At 42.2% G+C, this 19541-nt stretch overlaps 1 protein-coding gene and 1 long non-coding RNA gene across 19 annotated transcripts in view; one reads left to right on the forward strand and one right to left on the reverse strand.

Moving 5' to 3' along the window:
- Calr4 (calreticulin 4) overlaps positions 1 to 13275 on the forward strand; it is a 35158-nt gene extending 21883 nt beyond the window's left edge. For 6 of the 10 annotated variants that reach the window (NM_001431272.1, XM_087551195.1, XM_087551196.1 and 3 more), the window contains 6 exon segments: positions 1875 to 1969; positions 3487 to 3696; positions 4146 to 4259; positions 5256 to 5399; positions 10032 to 10124; positions 12681 to 13275. In NM_001431272.1, coding sequence (NP_001418201.1) covers positions 1875 to 1969; positions 3487 to 3696; positions 4146 to 4259; positions 5256 to 5399; positions 10032 to 10124; positions 12681 to 12932 — 908 coding nt within the window. In that variant the 3' untranslated portion in view covers positions 12933 to 13275. 10 annotated transcript variants of the gene reach the window in all.
- LOC108351012 (uncharacterized) overlaps positions 1 to 19541 on the reverse strand; it is a 47815-nt gene that overhangs the window by 9699 nt on the left and 18575 nt on the right. For 3 of the 9 annotated variants that reach the window (XR_015621062.1, XR_015621058.1, XR_015621059.1), the window contains 2 exons: positions 2832 to 2985; positions 1435 to 1523 (listed from right to left, as the gene is read on the reverse strand). This is a non-coding gene — a long non-coding RNA (uncharacterized LOC108351012). Of the gene's footprint in view, positions 1 to 1161; positions 1524 to 2831; positions 2986 to 14079; positions 14196 to 16068; positions 16824 to 19541 lie in introns of those variants that run through there. The other 6 variants (XR_015621065.1, XR_015621064.1, XR_015621057.1 and 3 more) reach the window with 5 other exon arrangements.

The raw sequence follows: 19541 nt of genomic DNA on the forward strand, positions 1-19541 counted from the left end.
CTCCCTAGGCCCTGAGCAAAGCCTAGCACCAAGCATGAGCCCCTGAATGCCTGTGTTAACTATGGAGTGCTAGAGCAACTTCTAGGGATGTGGTCTTTCATTTGACCGGTGAGACAGCCAAGGCTACAGAGTGTCTTTCTAAAGTTATTTGGAGGACTGGAGAGATGGCTTAGTGGTTAAGAACACTGACTGCTCTTCCAGAGGTCCTGAGTTCAAGTCCCAGCAATCACATGGTGTCTCACAACCATCTGTAATGGGGTCCGATGCCCGCTTCTGGGGTGTCTGAAGACAGCTACAGTGTATTTATATATGAAATAAATAAATAAATAAATCTTTTTTAAAAATTATTTGGAGAAAAGTATTGATGAGAAGCTGCTATGACATCATAAGAGAAAGCCTGATTGAATATAACTGAGGCTTTTTGGAGAAGGTATTAATTACTCCTTAAAGAGTGAGTTAGGTTTTAATAAGAGGAGGAGAGCTTGTAACGAGGACAAAATCAACAGAATGTGAAGGCTCAGGCATGAAATTCAAACGTGTGGTAAAGTAGGGAGAAGATCAATATGGGTAAAGTACAGGGTAAATGCCTTGTGTGCGTGTGTGAGTATGTGCTGTTATGAGTATATGTGTTGTGTGGTGTATGCGTGCATGTGTATGTGTGAATATGTTTCATACTTGATATTAGCTGAAAGGCCGAGAAGCTCTGTGTGGGTTGTGAGTATGTGAGTGTATGAGAGCAATAGTGAAAGTCTCAGACCTCTCTGGCCTCCCAGCTCCAATCCGCAGTTCTAACTAGAACTGTCACAAAGCAGAGGTCACAGGCTCTGTCACTAGGTGGGCGTGGCTTTGGATCCTTGCAAGGCGTCTTACCAGATCTTTGGGCACGCTGCTGGACTTTTCTGAGCCACCCGATCTAAAGTGAGATGGCAATGAATATTTGTTAGAATTAGTGCCCGATGTACTGGCTGGTGTGGTGTGCCAACCTGACACAAGCTAGAGTCATCAGAGACGAAGGAGCCTCCGTTTAGGAAATGCCTCCACGGGGTTGGGGATTTGGCTCAGTGGTAGAGCACTTGCCTAGGAAGCACAAGGTCCTGGGTTTGATCCCCAGCCCCGAAAAAAAAAAGAAAAAGAAAAAAAAAAAAAGAAAAAAGGAAATGCCTCCATAAGATCCAGCTGTAAGGCATTTTTTCAATTAGTGATCAATGGGAAAGGGCCCAGCCCATTGTGGGTGGGGCCATCACTGTGTTGGTAACCCTGAGTTCTGTAAGAAAGCAGGCTGAGCAAGCCATGTGGAGCAAGACCTTAAGCAGCACCCGGGTCTTCATGGCCTCCAGGTTCCAGCCTTGGTTAAGTTCCTGTCCTGACTTCCTTTAGTGATGAATAGCAATGTAGAATTGTAAACCAAATAAATCCTTTTCCTTCCCAACTTACCTTTTGGTCATGGTGTTTCATCACAGCAATAGCCGCCCTAGCTAAGATACCTGACTTCAGAAGGCTTCCGTTGGTTTGGTCATGGAGCTCTGGCAGGAGATTAGAGGAAGAGAAGAGAGTTATATCTCTTAACTCAAAGCCTACATCTCTCCTGCTGTGCTTGCTCCCAGACTCTCTCTCACTCCTCCTGTCCCCTTTGGTGCTGCTACCCATGAGAATCACTGTACCTTTCCTTCTCTCAAAGTCTTGCCTCCCCCTTTGTTAAAAAAAAATCCCATTTATTAAATCCTTCTCAAATAATCCTGACTTTGAGTGTGGCATCTGTCTCTTTCTGGAACCACGGAGAGATACACAGGCTGCATCTGTCTTGGGTCTTGGCCTCAAACTGGGCACACTGCCTGAAATAGATGTGAAATCATGCTCTGGGGTTTAATTTCCAGGCCCAGACATCTGTGGCTTTGGCAACAACAGACTACAGGTCATCCTTTATCACCGAGGGAAATACCATGAGAACAACAAGACCCTCAAGTGCAGGGTGAGTATGTGGACTAGTCCTCAGCCTAGAGCGAAAGATTTTATTTTTTTAACTTTTATTTATTTTATATGTATGGATATTTTGCTATATGTATTTGTCTGTACACTACATATGTGCCTGGTGCCCACAGAGGTCAGAATAGGATTTCAGGTCCCCTATTCCAAAGTTATGTATACCATATTTTTGTTAGCTGTCATGTGCTGAGAGTTGAACCCAGGTCCTCTGGAAGAGAAGCCAGTATTCTAAATTGCTGAGCCATCTCTCCAATCTCAGGAAAAAAAATTTAATATATGGTATTTCATTTTTTCCTTATAGAACTCTACCAATTAAAATGTTATAATCCCCATTCTACAGATTAAGCAGACCTAGAGATGTGTTACACATTGTAAGGCGTTCAGAAAGGAAGAGCTGACCAAAACCCCTGGGATTTAATATAGTGCAATATTTGATGTGGCATAGTTACTCACTGTTAGATATTGGGGTGGGGGTCAGGAACGCTATGCTTAGATGAGATGGAGGGGTCAGCTTACCTCAGTAACGTAAAGTTAGAAGCATCTACATTATCTAGAAGACAGTAGGAGCATGTTCAGTCAATAGTCCTGACAGCCATTATTAACCAAATGTTAATTCTGTCTTGGGCCTTGGCTATGGGATAGATTCCCCCAGACAGGGCTTTCAAATGAACCAAACTCACAGTAAAGCCTAACACAGTGATCTGTGCCTATAATCCCAGCTATTTTGAAGGCTGAGGTGAAGAAGTTGTGAGTTCAATGTTAACCTGGGCAATTTAGCAAGCTCTTCCCAAAACAACAAAAATTTTACAATCCAGTAAAGAGTCACACAAATAAAAGTGACTACCCACATGACACTGAAGCAGAGAAGGGGGCTCCTCTTCAACCTAGAGGCTTAGGTAGGAATTGCTTCCTGGAGAAGTCTTCCTTTGTGCTGAAAGATGAATATGCTCTGGAAAACGAGTGTGACGACTTTATGGAGAGATCAATTCCTGGATGAGCAGTCTGCATGAGAAAAGTCAAGGAGATTTAAGAAACTAAGGCACAACATGAGGGCTGATAGAGCTGGAGCACAAGAGAAAGGCAGGACCAGATCTAGAAAAGCCCATAAAGCCTGGGGCATTGGACCTTGTGTTGAAGTCTACACAGGGCTGAATGTGATGTTCGAAGTCCTCCTCTGGGACGAGTCTGAGCCTGCAAGCTTAGGCACGATAAGAGAAATCATGAGCCTTACTGTTGAGAAGCTCACGGTTTAGTAGGACAGACAGAAAACAAGGTAGGTCAGAGAATAATCAGAGTTTCAGATGGGTAAGGGCTAGAGGATGGTGGAGAACACAGAGTATGACCTCAGGGTGAGCCCAGAATCCCTGCAGGAGTGTTAGCTAGAAGAAGGGGAGAAGGGATGTGGTAAAGTGTGTGTGATATGTGGGAGGGAGCATTCAGGCGAGTGTCTGAGATCTACAATAGTTCTATACAGGACTGAAACAGTGCCCATTCCCTTTATAGATTAATAAAGACACTCACTTGTACACACTGATCCTTCGCCCTAATGCTACTTACGAGGTTAAAATTGACAATGAGAAGGTGACAGGAGGAGAACTGGAAGCTGACTGGGACTTCTTGCCTCCCAAGAAAATAAAAGATCCCTACGCCAGGAAACCGAGGAAATGGGACGAACGGCTACAGATAGAGGATCCTGAAGATAAGAAACCTGAGGTCAGAGGGAGTTTAGCGGGGAAGCAATCTTAGGGAGAAGAGGTATAGTCAGGATATTAAAGCAGATGATTAAGTCAAGTGTCTGGGTTGTTGGCGCCGTGAGAAAATGAGGGTCTGAGTTCAAGCCAGGTCCGGGAGGCATGCTCAGGGTAGCAAGACTACAGGTAAAGACTGTGTGGGCGCAAATCACATACAAACCATAGCAGCAGCTCATATGACTGAAGGCAGTGTGAGGTCAGAGACAAGGAGAATTCCCATCCGAAGTGAGTTTAAAGTACTCAAGGTCAGAATGATGGTGCACCCAGGGGTAGAGTCTCTCCTGCACTGGGCCATCACATACTAGAGCAGGAGGGCAGGGTGGGTAGGGAGCCAACTCCCCCTGTCTGTACTTGAGTCCCCAGTTTCCTCCCACATCATGTCTATCTTCATGAAGGAACATTTTGTTTTAGGACTGGCAGGACTCTGAATTCATCCCAGACCCTGATGCCAAGAAGCCGGATGACTGGAATGAGGCAATGGATGGGGTGTGGGAAGGGCCCCTGATACCAAATGTCAAGTACAAGGTGGGGAGCCTCTCTTGTCAATGAAAATCTATAAAGAGAAATCAGACGTAAATTCTAACTCATAAAACACAAACTAGGTGTGTGCATGTAAATCCTAACTTATAAAACACAATTTCTAGCCTGCAGGTTGTAATTCTAGCCCTCAGGAGGTTGAGGCAGGAAGATTGCAAGTTCAAGGACAGGATGAGCTGTACAGCAAAACCATGTCTCACCATAAAATAAAACAAAATAAAAACAAAGTAGAAATTCGCTGATCCCCTGCGCTTCCCCTGTACACTCTGAATAGGACGCTGGCCTATCAGAGCCCTATTCTCAGCCTCTTCCTACTTATAAGGGGGGAGGGATGGTAAGACCAGAACTAAGAGGCTGAACCACTTATAATGGTTCAGGCAGGCTTGGGCAAGGAGCTTGTCCAGAGCTGGGAGAAGCTGCCAGTTAAAGGAACATGATGCAAACAGAAAATGGGCCAGGACTCAGGAATTGAATGTCTTACAAGCAGGCTAGAAGGGCAAAGAGTGGGATCTGCATGAGTCCAGGGTATTTAAGGATAGAGGAAGTTCCTTTTAAGGGTTAACTCCTGCTCTCATGTCAGAAGCAAGAACTAAAGGAATCAGCCAACAAGTGGCCCAGCAAAAGAGTTGACAGGGGCAGGATTTTATCTGGCCACAGTTTCCTGTTCCACACAGGAGACAGAGAACAGACCAAGTGCCACAGTATTCAGAGAATGTTTTCCAAGAAGCTATGTTTTCTTAACTTCATGGATATGCCTGTTCAGAGAGAGGGCCACACCAGAACAGACCCCTGCATGTCATTTCACTTCCAGTTAGTGGAAAAGGGAACTGGGAAGAGTCTTACACTTTTACTCAGAGAGAGGAAGAGTTCTAAGAGGCTGGCATACATCTCTTTATAAATTGATTTAAGCTCTTTGACTGTGTAATATTAGAAAAATGGAAAATTATTACTGACATGTCCACTCTTGGTCGGTTTTCTGTTTAGGGAGAATGGAAGCCTCGGATCATTGACAATCCCAATTACCAGGGGGAGTGGATTCACCCAGAGATAGACAACCCCAAATACAGGCCTGACCCCACCATTTGTCACTACCATAATATCAGCGTCCTTGGCCTGGATCTTTGGCAGGTAAAGCACCTGGGCTCACAGCCCCTGCCCAGTGGTCCTTGGAGCTCCCACACAGTAGAAGCAAGCCCCAGCCTGGAAATTACAGACTTGAATAAATCTTGGTCTTTCTAAACCTTAAACAACTCCACTTTAAAGTGGGAGTAATTATATTTATCCTCAAAATTTACTTAGTCCCTTCTACAACCACTGTATTAAGGACTTTGCATGTTCATTTAATTTTCACCATATACCTATTTCTCAACCTCAAAAGAAGGCTCAAAAAAGTTGAATAATTTTCCTGAAGATATGCATCTGGTAATGGAAGCAGAAAACGTGGGCCTGAGTGCCAGTCTTCCTTCATCAGACCCACTCCGGTGTATTACTAACACCTTTGATACCTTTGCTGGTCTTACTTGGTTCCTTCGGGTGTCTCACTTTGTGATAAGGTCTCCTGTAGTCTAGACTGGTCTCGGACTTGCTATGTAGCTGCGATAGCCTTGAACTTCTGACCCTCCCGCCTCCACCTCTAACTGCACAGTCACCAAAGCTTCTGGTACAAGCAGCCCCATGTTTTTACCTTTCTAGTTTCTTTATTCATTTCCTACTTTATTTTTCCTCACTTTCTCGGTTTTCTGACTTCAGGAGGTCAATATTGAAATGGAATGAAGTCACTACCAGATGCCAGGCAGGGTTTCAGAAGGGCAGGAAGAAGGAAGGGGCACCATGTCTCCTTCCTGCCTAGCTTATCTGAAAACCAGGGAAACGAGCCATGCACATTTGTATTACTACCTCTTTCTTTTTTTAGGTTGTTCCTTTAAAATAAATTAGAACTCTCCACATTATGAAACAGATGCAACCATGTTAATGTGCACACTCTGTTTACTTAAAAAATAAGACTTATTTGTGTGTGCGTGCGTATGCGTGTGCGTGTGCGTGTGTATGTGTGTGTGTGTGTGTGTGTGTGTGTGTGTGTGTGTGCGCGTGCGTGCGTGCCATGGGCTGTGTGGGGAGGTCAGAGGACAAGTTGTGAGAGTCAGATCTCTTTCTGTGATGTGGGTTCCAGGGACAGAACTTGGGTCATCAGGCTTGTCCACAAGTGTCCTTACCTCAAAGCTGTCTCACTGGTCTTTAAAATGTTTCTCCTACTAAAAACATTAGGGTATACATTTTATTCTATAGCTTTGTTTATATGAAAAACTTAAAAACTTTGGCATGAACTTTTCTGGGCTCTGTCAACCTCTGTGGACAGGCAAAACTACTTGAAGAATTTAACCATGTCAGATGAGTGTCCCCAAGCCTTGCTATTAATTCATGTAGGTCAACAGAGGATCATGGATTCTGAACTGGAATGAAGGCCCAGAGATTTCATTTCTAAAATCTGAGGGTGTGTGTGTGTGTGTGTGTGTGTGTGTGTGTGTGATAATTGTGCACAATACTGGCATCATCCATTTTTTACTTATACTTTCTAGTTAGTCCAGACTCCTCAATCATACTCCTCTTCACTCAGCTACCCAGAACATCCAGTTAAAAACAGAATCCTTGTATCTTATAAGAGAAGCCACGTGACTGAGCACAGATAGCATCATTCTTGACCGGCCTCCTGTAGCCGTGAGATCCCAGCCCGGATGCTCTGCCATCCCCGGATGCTCTGCCATCCCCGAGACGCTCTGCTATCCCAGTTGCATTCTTCTTTATCCTGCCTCTGTCCTGGGTGACCAGCCCAGTCCTTGACGCTTTCTGTTTCCTATTCTGACGCCTCCAAACCCAGTCTATTGAATTTTCTCCCTGCTTGGAAGAGATTGCACTCTGGAATCAGTTCAGGACTAAACGCGGGAAGAGAATGCAGAGAACGATCATTCTTTTTATCTGGGACTCCATATGATCTTTTAAGGGATAGCAACATAAACTGCAATGAGTTTCCTGCAAAGTACATCGACTCTCTTACATCAGGTGATCTAGACCACAGCTCTGTGAGGCGAGGAGGGTAGGACTTGGGGAGCAAACCCAGGGCCTCACTTGTTAAGCAAGTGCTGTACCACTGAGCTAAGCCATGTCCTTACTTTAATTTTACTAATGAGATGTAGTTAGTGCTCAGGGATGTAGGTTAACTCATGGTTAAATACTTACATTCCTTTTTATTTTAATTTAAAGTTTTATTTTTGTAATTATAGTGTATGTATATATACAGTATATGTGTATACAGTACTCTAGCCCATGCATAGGCCAGAGATTGACATCCAGATGTTGTTCAGTGAGTCCTACCTGTCTCTGTCTCAGTGGGTTGGGATACGGGCCTGGGCCAAGGCGATTGACTTTGCACAGATGCTGGGGATCTAAGCTCAGGTCCATGTAAGCATTTAACCATGGGCATCTCTCTAGCCCCTACTCTTTCCACTTTATGATCTAGAACTTCCAATGAGTTAACTTATGAAAACATCTTTAAAACTTTGTGTTTGACAATCAAATTCAACTCTTTCTCACACGCTCTTTTCTCTTAATTATAAGAATACAGGGGGAAGTGTGTTTTCCCCCATTTGCATTTTTGGATAACAACCTGTAAGCACAGAAGGGAGATAAACAGATCAAGTCAGCATAAGACCAAGCATTAGGGAGCAGGGCTGGCACTCTCATAATCCAGGAACCTGAAGTAAGGTAGAGAGGGAACAGAGGTCACTGAACAGACCAGGGGATGAGAAGATGGGCAAGCCAACATGGGCAGCTTTCTAAATGAAATTGCAGACAACTCAAAAGAAAACAAATCCAAAAGATCAGAAAACATCTCACAGTTGGAAAGCGAATTTATAAACCAACTTAAAAATACACGACTTAGAGCAAGCTAGCATCCTGCTCTCCTTGTCCATTTGTCATTTGTTTTTCTGCTGGAAGCAGTGTTAATGGAATGTGAGCCAAATTTAAAACAAAAATGCAAAATTTATCTAAGCTTTTTTGGTCACAAAAGCGTTAAAATGGAGCTTTATAAAGTATGGAGGAGAGACACACAAGCCCTCATACTGTAGAACTTTTTCTTGGTTCACACAGTTGTTTGGGTAAAATCAACAATGATTTATTTTTGATTTTTTGAAACAGTTTTTCACTATGTAGCTCTGGATGTCCTGGACTCAAACCCACAGAGATTAACCTGCTCCTACCACCCAAATTCTGGTATTAAAAACATACACCATCATGCCTAGCTTAACAACGATTTAGTCAACATATTGGTAAAATTTAAAAAAAAAATCAGATTGGCTACCTTTTGGTTCTTTGAAACACATTCCAATACGGAAAGCTTATAATCATCATCGTCTATTGAATGAATCTACTAGACACCATGCTTTAGATACAGTAGTTGTAATTTTCATGACACTATAGAGAGTTATTATTTTCCATGAGTCACATTATTAGCTATTAATTATTATCATTATTTATTACTATTTTGAGTGTCATCCTAGCTGGCCTGGAACTTACTATGTAGACCAAGCTGGCCTTGACCTCACAGAGTTCAACTTGCCCCCTGCCTCTGCCTCCCTACTGTTGGTATCAAAGGAGTGTGTACCATACCCCTCATCTTCATCATCATTGTTGACAGGGTTAGGTAGCCTGGCTCATCTCAAGCGCTCTGTGTAGTTGAGGAGGACCCTGAACTCCTTCTCATTCTGATTTAATCCACACTCCCCCGATCCTGGGATTACAGGCATGAACCACCATACCTGACTTCCTTGATTTACTTATGAGAGTAACTCAAAGGGTTGAGTAACTTGCCTACCATCATAAAACTAGAACGTAGCTGAGCTGGTCTGTTCAAGTTTGTGTCTTGTGCTCCTTTCTTTCTATTGCATTTCTTTGTCATGAAATAAACACAAACTATTATAAAGCATAGATTTAGCCCTTTAGACCCAAATTCTAAATGCTTGTTTTGTTTTTGAGACAACGTTTAATTACTATTACATAAAGAGTTTGAAGTTAGCCTCTGGTACATGCTATCCCCCATATGCTGGGATTATAAGCATACACCACTATACATGGCTTCTTATCATACTTAAAGAAAATAGAGAAAGGGGATGAAGAGGTGACTCAGCACTTGTCAACACTCACTGCTCTTGCAGAGGACCCTGGTCCTGATAATTATACCTATGGTGGTTCACGTTATTTTGTAACCCTAGTCCCAGGGGATTCAATACCCTCTCCCACCTCTAAGGACTCCCTCGCACATGTGGTGAACATAAACTGACACAGGCACCCAAATATCCAAATAAATAAGGCAAAGCCTTTTGTTGAGCGAGTGTGTGTGTGTGTGTGTGTGTGTGTGTATGTGTGTGTGATTTATGGGTGTATGTGCACATATACACTCATACCCATGGCCAGAGGAGAACAGAGGTGCCCTGTTCTATTACTTTCTGTCTCATTCTCTTGTGACAGGGCATCTCACTGAACCTGGAGCCAGGCTGGCAGCCAGCAAGCCCCAGAGATCCTCTTGTCTTTGCTGCAGACAACATTCAGGTTTATAAGGCACTCTCATAGCCATATACATTTTCTACCAGTGCTAGGAATCCCAAGTCAGGTCTTCATGCTTATGCAGTAATTGCTCTCACTGGGCCATCTCTCTGGCCCCCTAGGAACGGAGCCGTAAAAATCTCCCACTTTTCATTTCAACAGGTGAAATCAGGCAGCATCTTTGACAATTTCCTTCTAACAAATGATGAAGAATTTGCTGAAGAGGTTGGAAATATGACCTGGGGATTAAGAAAGGTGAGATGTTCTTCCACCCTGAATTCTAGATGTCTGATTCTGCCATTTGCAAAATCAAGACTCACAATGATTGTCCCAATTCTGGTCACTTGGCCCCGAGAGACAGAGAACTCACATTCACTGGACATCTTCAACTCTGTATTTGTTACCTGAGCACTTTGCAAAATGCATCTCACTTGGTCCTTAACAGAACCTTGCAATAGAGATACTATTCCATTTCTTGATGGAAACTGAGATTTAGAAGCTAAACTGCCCAAGGTCACACATAGCCTTTGACTTGTAGAGTTGGAGACTGAACCCAGAACCCATGCTTCTCATGTGTGTTACACTGCCTTCTCAGTGTGCCATTAGAGGGAGCCACTCAGCCCACCTCAGCCGATTTGGACATCAGAAGAAGCAGCAGTGTGTGTGATATTTGGGACAATGACTTCATGGGGAAGACATCCTGCATCCAGATGTCCTGTCCCTGCAGGAAGGTCAATTCAAGTAGGTTTCTAGCCAGTGTTTAATAGTTCAGCAGGAAACTTAGGTACCAGCAAAGTACAGACACAGAGAGTAAAAACAATATGTACAACCTTGTCCTTGCCTGCCCTGAGCTGCAGAAATGGCTCCATTGCTAAAGCATTTGCTGTACAGGCTTGAGGATCAGAGTTTGAATTATCAGGGCCCACATAGAAGCCATATGTGTTTCTAGGGACAAGTATGCTAGGCAAGCCCTTCTACCATTGAACCGTATCCTAGAAATCTTTTTAACTTTTTATTTTAAGACAGTCTTACAAAGTTACCCAGACTGACCTTCAACTCACTCTGTAGCCAAGGCTAGCCTTGAACATGTGTTCTTTGTCTTCAGTCTACTAAGTAGTTGAGCTTGCAACCAGGCCTGATTCCCAGCAGATCTAACTGAAGCTATTCAGCTTGTAGCATTTGCCTTTGTCCTCTGGGCTATTTTGCTGACCCTGTGTCCAGCTTTGAAAATACATTTTAGTCTAGTTTTGGCTCATTTTACTTTCGTGTTATCCTTTTTTGTGACACTAGAGAACTAATGTAGAGCTTTGTTTATCTTAGACACTCACTCCATTACTGAGCCACTCCCCTGCCCTCTAATACTGTTATGTCATTGTTATTTATTAGTTAGAACATGAATGTTTTTATGTCAATGGCTTAGGTTCAAATCCGGGCTCCATTCTTGACTAGCTAGCTATATGCACTTGGTCTTTTTATTTAACCTTTCGATTGGGAATCACCTTTCAATAGTAGCACTATCTTTTGAGTTTCTAACACCTTGCATGTGTTCAATACATGATAGCTATTAGACGATATATTTACTTGAGAGATACTTGATAAAAACCCGTTTGCCATGACAGTTGTTGGAGATATAACGACAAGTTAAAATCAAAACACTTCTATCTTAATACGACTTATGTTCAGTTCAGGGAAAGCAAAATGTAGGAAATCCATCTGAGTCGTGTGTGATGACACATCTACTACTGCAGTCCCAACAGGGAGGAGGAGGAAGAGGCAGAAGGATTAAGAAAGAGTTTAAGGTTTGGGCACAGTGATGTGCATCTCAGATCCAAGGACTCCAAAGGCAGAGACAGATAGATCTCTGTGAGTTTGAGCTCAGCCTGGTCTACATAGTAAGTTCCAGAACAGCTGGGGCTCCATAAAGAGAACTTGTCTCAAAAAAAATTAAAAGAAAAAAAAAAGAAAGCATTCAAAGCCATTCTGGACTATATAGCAAGACCAGTCTCAAGAACAAAATAAACAAATGAGTAAATTAGAGAGAATTCCAGACATCAGCTACCTCATACAGAAGGTGGGATGTGTGAACTTACACATCATTGTGAAGAATGCAAATAGCACACAAATGTTGTTTAGCCTATAGCAGGCAATGACATGGGTATCAATAATAGATGGTGAATTAATTTATTTTAGTATTTTATTTAATTTTAAAATAAATTGATTCTTAACATCTTTATTACATTTATGATATTATAATTGATATGATATAATGTAACATTATAATAATGTTATATATTATTATGTTTGAGTGCATGCACATGCCACAATATTGGAGGTCAGAGGACAACTTGTACAGTTGGTTCTCTCTTCTGCTGTATGCGTCCCAGGGATCAAATCAGGTCATTGGGCTGGGTGTCAAGCACTTTTACTTTTATTCATCTTGCCAGTCCACTTTATATTTTTAAAATTATTTCACTTTAGTTTTTATTTCATTTTGAGGCAAGGTCTTAGGTAGCCCTTCAATTCTTTGTCTAGCAGGGGATAACCTTGAACTCCTGATGCTGCCTCCACCTCCCAGGTGGCTAGGATTACGGGTACACAACAGCATGCCTAGCTTTGAATCTGTTTTATTTACAAATGAAATACATCAACACTCAGACACAGATTTCCCTCCACCCCAGAGATACTGAAATATATATGTAAATAAACACCATCTTAGAAATCTTGAAGCCAATGGGAAGACAACAGATGTTTCTAAAATGGGCTATCTGTTTATATCATCTGTGAAACTTTGAAATTCCACATTTTAAACAGGATGTGGAGCAGCAGTGGAGAGAGCTGTATGAGGAAATGGAGAAACAGAAGGAGGCGGAAGAGGCCAAGAAGAAAAGGGAAAAGCAGCGAGCCAAGCAAGAAGACATCTGGGGACTAGATGAGGAGGATGAGGAGGAAAATGAAGAGGACGCTGAGGAGGAAGCAGAGGAAAGGCCCAAGCAGGAAGGCAGCGGCGAGAGGGCATCAGTGGATCAAAAGGAAGCCCATTTTGAGCAGAAGGATGAACTGTAACTGCAGAGACAATGGGTATGGGAGAAGCAAGAGACGGTGCTTAGAAAGGGAAATGGTCACAAGCTTAGCAAATTATGGGGAGTAAAACAACTGTCTTTATAGATAAACTTTGGATTTATATTTCTACTCCCCTTCCCTGCTCTATTTTGCTTATTGGTAGAAAGGGAATGATAATTTTATCTCAGGAGGTGGCTGTAGAGACTGAATGAGGTAATGTGTGTAAAGTGCCCAAAGTAAATACATTATAAAAATGTAGTAGTTAAAACTACTGCCATTATCATGGTGTTCAATAAATTATTTGTCGGTAATAAACTTCTATATAAACTTGGTTCTTTCATTTGAACCCTGTGCTCTTGGGGTTTTTCTTTTGTTTAAATATACACATTTTTTTTTTTTTTTTTTTTTTTTTTTTTTTTTTTTTAGTATTTACTAGGCAGTGCAAACAGTTGTACCCAATGTTTCTTCTTTTGAATGTATTGAGCACCTAAAGCCAAAATCACAACATCCTTTGAATGTTTGGAAAAACCCTTCATGAAAGTCACTTTGTTTGCCTGTTGCTCTTGCCCTAATGTTTAAACAACTGTTACTTGTTTGCAAGTTTGCTTGTCTCACTTCTATCTCTTTTGTTTCACCGGCTCAGGGCATCATTATCTCTTGCGTCCTTGTAGTTCTTTACAGATTAGAAAGCATTTTCCCACAAATTTGCAGTGTGCCTACAATGCATCTATTCAGTCTTACAGAGGTCACTGTAGAGACCATTGCTATCTTCCTGTGACAGACACAGAAACTTGTTCAGGGCCAGTCAGTAAGGGGCTGGTTCATCTGGTTGAAAAGCTTAACCTTCTACTGCACCAGGCTATTTGAATGAGTATCTATTAAATGGAATACAGACAGTAGGTAACCTGTTACATGGAAGAAATGTCCTTATGTCCTTTTGGTTTTGGTTTTGGTTTTTTGTTTTGTTTGAAATCCAACATTTAAGGAACCAGAAAACTATAGGGTTACAAACACAAATCAAGGTGCTCACTAAATATCCTCTGGAAAGAATGAACTCCTATCCTCAACTACATAGTGACCTTAAGGCCAACCTGGAATAAGACCCTGTCTCAAAAAACAACCAAACAACAAAACAAAACAACCAACTCACTCTGCCTATGCGTGCCGGTTTCAGAGACAACTTCATAAAGAGAGTAACTTTTGAGCCAGGTCCTGAGGAATGCAGGAATGTAGAACAGATTTGCTGTTAAAGAACCAGGAGCCTGGATAACAGGAAGTGGAATCACAAGATCAGTGAGAGTGGCAGGAAGTTCTCCCTTCCTCCCTGGAGGCTGGGCTGTAGTCAGCATGGTTTTGTTTTTTTGTTTTTGTTTTTGTTGTTGTTTTGTTTTGTTTTGTTTTGTTTTGTTTTTTGTTTTTAGAAAAACTAAATGTTTAAATTTAAGAGACTTTCTTTCAATACATACATGGCACCTTAATCCCCATGTGAGGCAGGTTCCCAGACTCTCACCCTGTTGCACTGACTGGCAGAGAATTTACTATGAAACATAAGCTGGCTTTGAACTTCCTCATACATGCAAAACCTGCTCTGCTCCTAATGGTGGGTTTTGGATTTTTAGAATGTTCTAGATTAGGAGACAGTAAAATGGGTTAAGGAGCTGACCATCAAAATGTGAGTTTCATCTCGGAGTTTCAGGTGGTAGAAAGAACCAACTCTTGTAAATTGTCTTCTGATTTCCACACACATGCAGGGTGTATACATATGAATTAATAAATATTTTAAAAAATAATTTTGAGTGGCAGTTGGGTGTGGAAAGAAACTTGGAAAGATTAGCACACGGCCAGCCCACAGGCTGTAGAGAATTTTCATAGCGGGGGTGGGGGGGTGGGGGGTGGGAGGGGTGACCAAGGCACACCAACCCACAAGAGGCAGTTTCAGAATAATATCAAGTTTTAAAATATCATACATGAGCTGTTCTAAATCTCTCTGGCACTGCCTGATACCTAGCACATCGAGGTGTCACTTTCGAGACAGCAGCCCAGATCCAGACAAGGGTTATGAGATGAGTTTTATGCAGCTGATTCTGTGGCACAAACTGTTTTTCTGCCACGGAAGGAGTCAGGAGAGCACACCATGGTTCCCTCGGCATTAAAGAGCACTCGATACTTTCTTTGAGCAGTGAGAAAGGGGAGAGACAAGAAACAAACTTGCTCTCAGGGCTGTGGATGAGTGACAGAGTGTGTACCTAAGGTACACAGGACCCCAGTACTTGGAGAACTAAGGGGTGGGTCATACGTCTCATTATCTTTATTTGGTTACTTCTAATGAATACAGTAAAAAGTAAAGTTGTCCAAAGATACCTAAAGCTAGGAGCCTTAACAGTACAGTTTTGTTCAGGGCTAACTCTTCTAGAATTCCCTTTTCTGTTCGACCTGGTCTCATACAGAGTATCGAGGTTTCCCAAGATGGAGTCCCTGCCTGGGCTCTCTTTGGTTGTCAGTAAAGCAGGCCCATACCCGTCTGCCTCCTCTGTGGAAAAGAGAGTATGCATTAGGCTGAAAAGACATCTTCTAAAAAGAAGGAAGAAATTGGATTGCTGCTTTAAGCTGCAAAATAAAATAAAACAGTGACAACAACAAAGCCATTACAAAATGTGTATGCCACAAAATGCTCTTTAAATGAGATGAAAATGTTTTATGTATATAGGTGTTTTACTTGCACAGATGTTTGTCCACCCCTTGTGTGCCTGGTGCAGGTAAAGCCCAGCAGAGGATATCAGATCCCTTGGAACTGGAGGTACAGATTGTTGTGAGCTGCCATGTGAGTGCTGGGAGTTGGACTGGGGTCCTCAGTGCTCATAGCTGCTGAACCATTTCTCCAGCCCCGTACCATGCTTTTAAAAGGTATTTTGTATCGTGTTTGCATTCTCTAAATGTTCCCCCAAAGTACTCAGCCTCTAGCCCAGCTGGCTTCTCTGGGAAGAAGCAGAAGCAAGCAGGTGAGAAAGCCACGGAGGAAGTGGCAAGGGAGGAGTGGCAGGCAGGCAATAGCAGCTCTGTATCCCCTTCATGCCTGGTGGAGGCTGGCCCAGCATCCTTTGTGTATGCAAGTGTTCCCCTTCTGTGCACTTCAGCTTACCTTCCAAGTCACCGACTGTCTGTTCAGTTTATTTAACAACCTCTCAGCAAACTCAGCAGATATCTGCTTCTCTTGGAGTCTATCAGCAAGAATCTTGATCTCTTACTCATCTTTACCTTCAAAGCCCTCTGGTTCCATCCAGGCAGTGTGATCTGCTTATCTATTTCTCTGCAGAGGACTTACCTGCTTAGCTGGTTCCTCTGTGAGTCTACCTCAGTCATCACCTTAGAGGCTTCCTCTTCACACTTCCTATCTGCCATTTGTTTGTTTGTTTGTTTGTTTATTGACAGTTTCTCTTTACAACCCTGGCTGGCCTGGAATTCAAACTGTAGACCAAGCTTGCCTGGAACTCACCGAGGTCCACCTGCCGCTGCTGGGGACTAACATTGCGTGTCGCCACACCCCCATCCTTGCTCCTACGTCTAGCTCCTTTGAGTCAGATTTGTCTCTCAGTTCTCAATAACCTTTGGACCTCCCTCACTGTCATCAGCACATTCTTTGCTTCCTCAGACTGGATCCACTTCAGCCTCAGCCTATTTCAGAGCAGGCTACGCTTCTCTGTCTACTTCCCTCTTGGAGGCACTGTTCCCTCCCTCCCTCCCCCTCTCCCTCTCCCCCCCCCTCCCTCCCTCTTCCTCTCCCTCCCTCCCTCCATCATCTGCTGAGCTTGGATCTTGCATTTTGCCTTGGTGATCTGAGTGGAGCACCCTCCCCTCCCCACCCCCACCACAGCTTCTTCACTCAGATTCTTTCCTGAGCTTGGTGTCACAGCTGTTTCCGCTAGGGCTTTTCTTCTGAACACCAACCAACATACTGTGCTCTCTCTCTCTCTCTCTCTCTCTCTCTCTCTCTCTCTCTCTCTGTGTGTGTGTGTGTGTGTGCAAAATAATTATTTTTAAAAACTTTGTGGAGTTATGTATGAGTTAAGGAAGGAAGCCCGATGCTCTCATTTCCCTGGATCTAGAAAAGGATGTATTTGTTGTATCGCCTCTAGGTTTTGGGCTCATTTGTTGATTTGTTGATTGACTTTGTACACAATACTTTATCATCTTTGGTCTCTGACAATGACACTAAAATTTAGTCTTTGACTTTTTCCTCCTTTCCCACAGAGAACTATTTTTTGTTTAATATGTTTTTGTTCGTATACATTCTTTAAAAATGTGATTTTTGGGGGTTGGGGATTTAGCTCAGTGGTAGAGCGCTTGCCTAGCAAGCGCAAGGCCCTGAGTTCGGTCCCCAGCTCCAAAAAAAAGAAAAAAGAAAAAAATGTGATTTTTGTTTTATACGAACATATTTTTATTTATGTGACATTTATTTATTATGTGAAATTTATTTATAAATTTCATTTTGTAATTTTAGATGTTTTCTCTGAACTGTTTTGTGAGTTTTTAAATTTTCAATTTATTATTATTTTATATGTGTGTGCATGATGTGTTTGGGGGGCATATCACAGCAATGTATGTGGTCCCCAGCTCCCATAGCAGCACACAACTGTCTGTCATTCCAGTTCTAGGGGATCCAATGTCTTCTTCTGACTTCTAAAGGCACTGCACTCATACAAATACATTTTTACAAAGTCTTAACAGGCGTGGTGGCCCATGACTTTAATCTTAGCACTCTGGAGGCAGAGGTAAGTAGATTTCTGTGAGTTAGAGGTCAGCCTGGTCTACACAGTGAGTTCCAGGCAGCCAGAGCTATGAAGAGAGACCCTGTATCAAAAAGACAAAACCAAACCAAAATACCCAAATAAATAAATACATAAACAAATAAATCTTATAAAGAACATTTAGCTCTACTGCTATAAGAGTGGCAGACATCCCTGTAACAAAAGATAGGTTCAAAAGAGAAAAAAATGTTATTTTTTAATTGAAGATTTATATTACTTAAAAGATTGATGCAGGAGAATTAGGAATTCAAAGCCAGTCTGGATTCTATCCCAAACACTAATAAATCAACAGGCAGACAGACAGACGGATCATTTCAGACTCTGAAATGGAGAGGAAACCCCTTTTGCTCTTTAGCTTGGTGAACAGTAGGCAATCACAGAGAACTGTTGACTGAACATAGGGTCATAGATCAGGAGGGACAGTTCGACCTGCCAGTCTGTTCAGTCTCCTTGGCCTCTCAGGTCTGAGTGGGAGGTACCTAATGTTTCATTATTAGACAAATTATCCTGTATAGAAAGGGAGGGGAAAGTTAGGCTAATATTTATAATTTCCGACGTTGGGAAATTGAAATTCTTGTTTCAGTGACTAACTTCAAGGGACAAAGAGATGGAGAGAGGAAGGTAGGAGAAGGTCAAAGAAAAATTTGCTTTTGGGGTTCTTACCATGTCCTTCAGTTCAAATTACTTGGCACAACAAAACACTGTACTTGGTGGTACTGCCTTACAAGCCCCAACACACCCACTTACTATATAGCTCCTCATCCTCCTTTTTATTATTTGTTTGTTTGTTTGTTTGTTTGTTTTTCAAGGCAGGGCCTTCCTTTGTAGCCAGCTTCTATCCAGATTTTTTAAAGTCAGAGTGCGGGTAACTTGTTAGTAACTTTCCCAAGTTGCTTGGAGCTGCAAGTTTGATACAGTTTGATGCAGTTTGATACAGTCTACAACTGAGCTTTAATTCCTTCCCTACCATCAGTTAGATAGCCAGGAATTTAATTTTTCTGGGTTATAGTGCCTTTGCCTAAAAAAATGGAGATTATACAAACTCCATTTTAGCCTTTCCTTTTTTAATTAAAAATTTACCATAAAATTTTATAAATAAAATAATTATAAAATATTCTTATGTTTATTAACACTTTGCCTGCATATATGCTTTTGTACCACATGTGTACCTAGTACCTTTAGAGAGCAGAAGAGGGCCATGTTTCTCCTGGAACTGGAGTTATAGACAGCTGTGAGCCACCCTGTTGGTGCTGGGAATCAAACGTAGGTTCTCTAGGAGAGCAGCCCATGACATAAACCTCTGAGCCATCTCTCCAGCCCCAGTTCAGATTGCTTTATTGAACATATGCTAGTTAACTGTGGTGGCACATACCTGTAATCCTAGTACTGGGAAGCAGAGTGTTGGAAGTTCAGGGTCAGCCTTGAGTGTATGAAGCCCTATCTGAAAATATCAACACTGGACAATAAAACAGTAATGTGTACAACTTTCCTTTTTGCTATCTTATAACTAAGATGAATGTTCTTAGTCAACTTTAAAATACATTAATCTTCTGTTTCGTTGGAGAATAACAATTGTCAGCCTTAATGCCCTGTGCCTTCAGAGTTTGGACCAGAAACATTTGCCAGCAGGGTCTCAGAAGAGTGATCATGTTTCTTCTTGGCAACTAGAGTTGGTCATTGTGCTGCTTCTCACATAGGAAGGTTTAAATTCAGACTAAACTGAGGACAGTGTACCCCTGCTGGGCTTCCTGGACAGGGATAAGACCTAAATAAGCTTCTAAGGGCCCAGAGATTTTGTAGAGATAAC

This window comes from Rattus norvegicus, chromosome 5 (genome assembly GCF_021556685.1).
Source record: "Rattus norvegicus strain SHRSP/BbbUtx chromosome 5, alternate assembly SHRSP_T2T, whole genome shotgun sequence".
Lineage (NCBI taxonomy): Eukaryota > Metazoa > Chordata > Mammalia > Rodentia > Muridae > Rattus > Rattus norvegicus.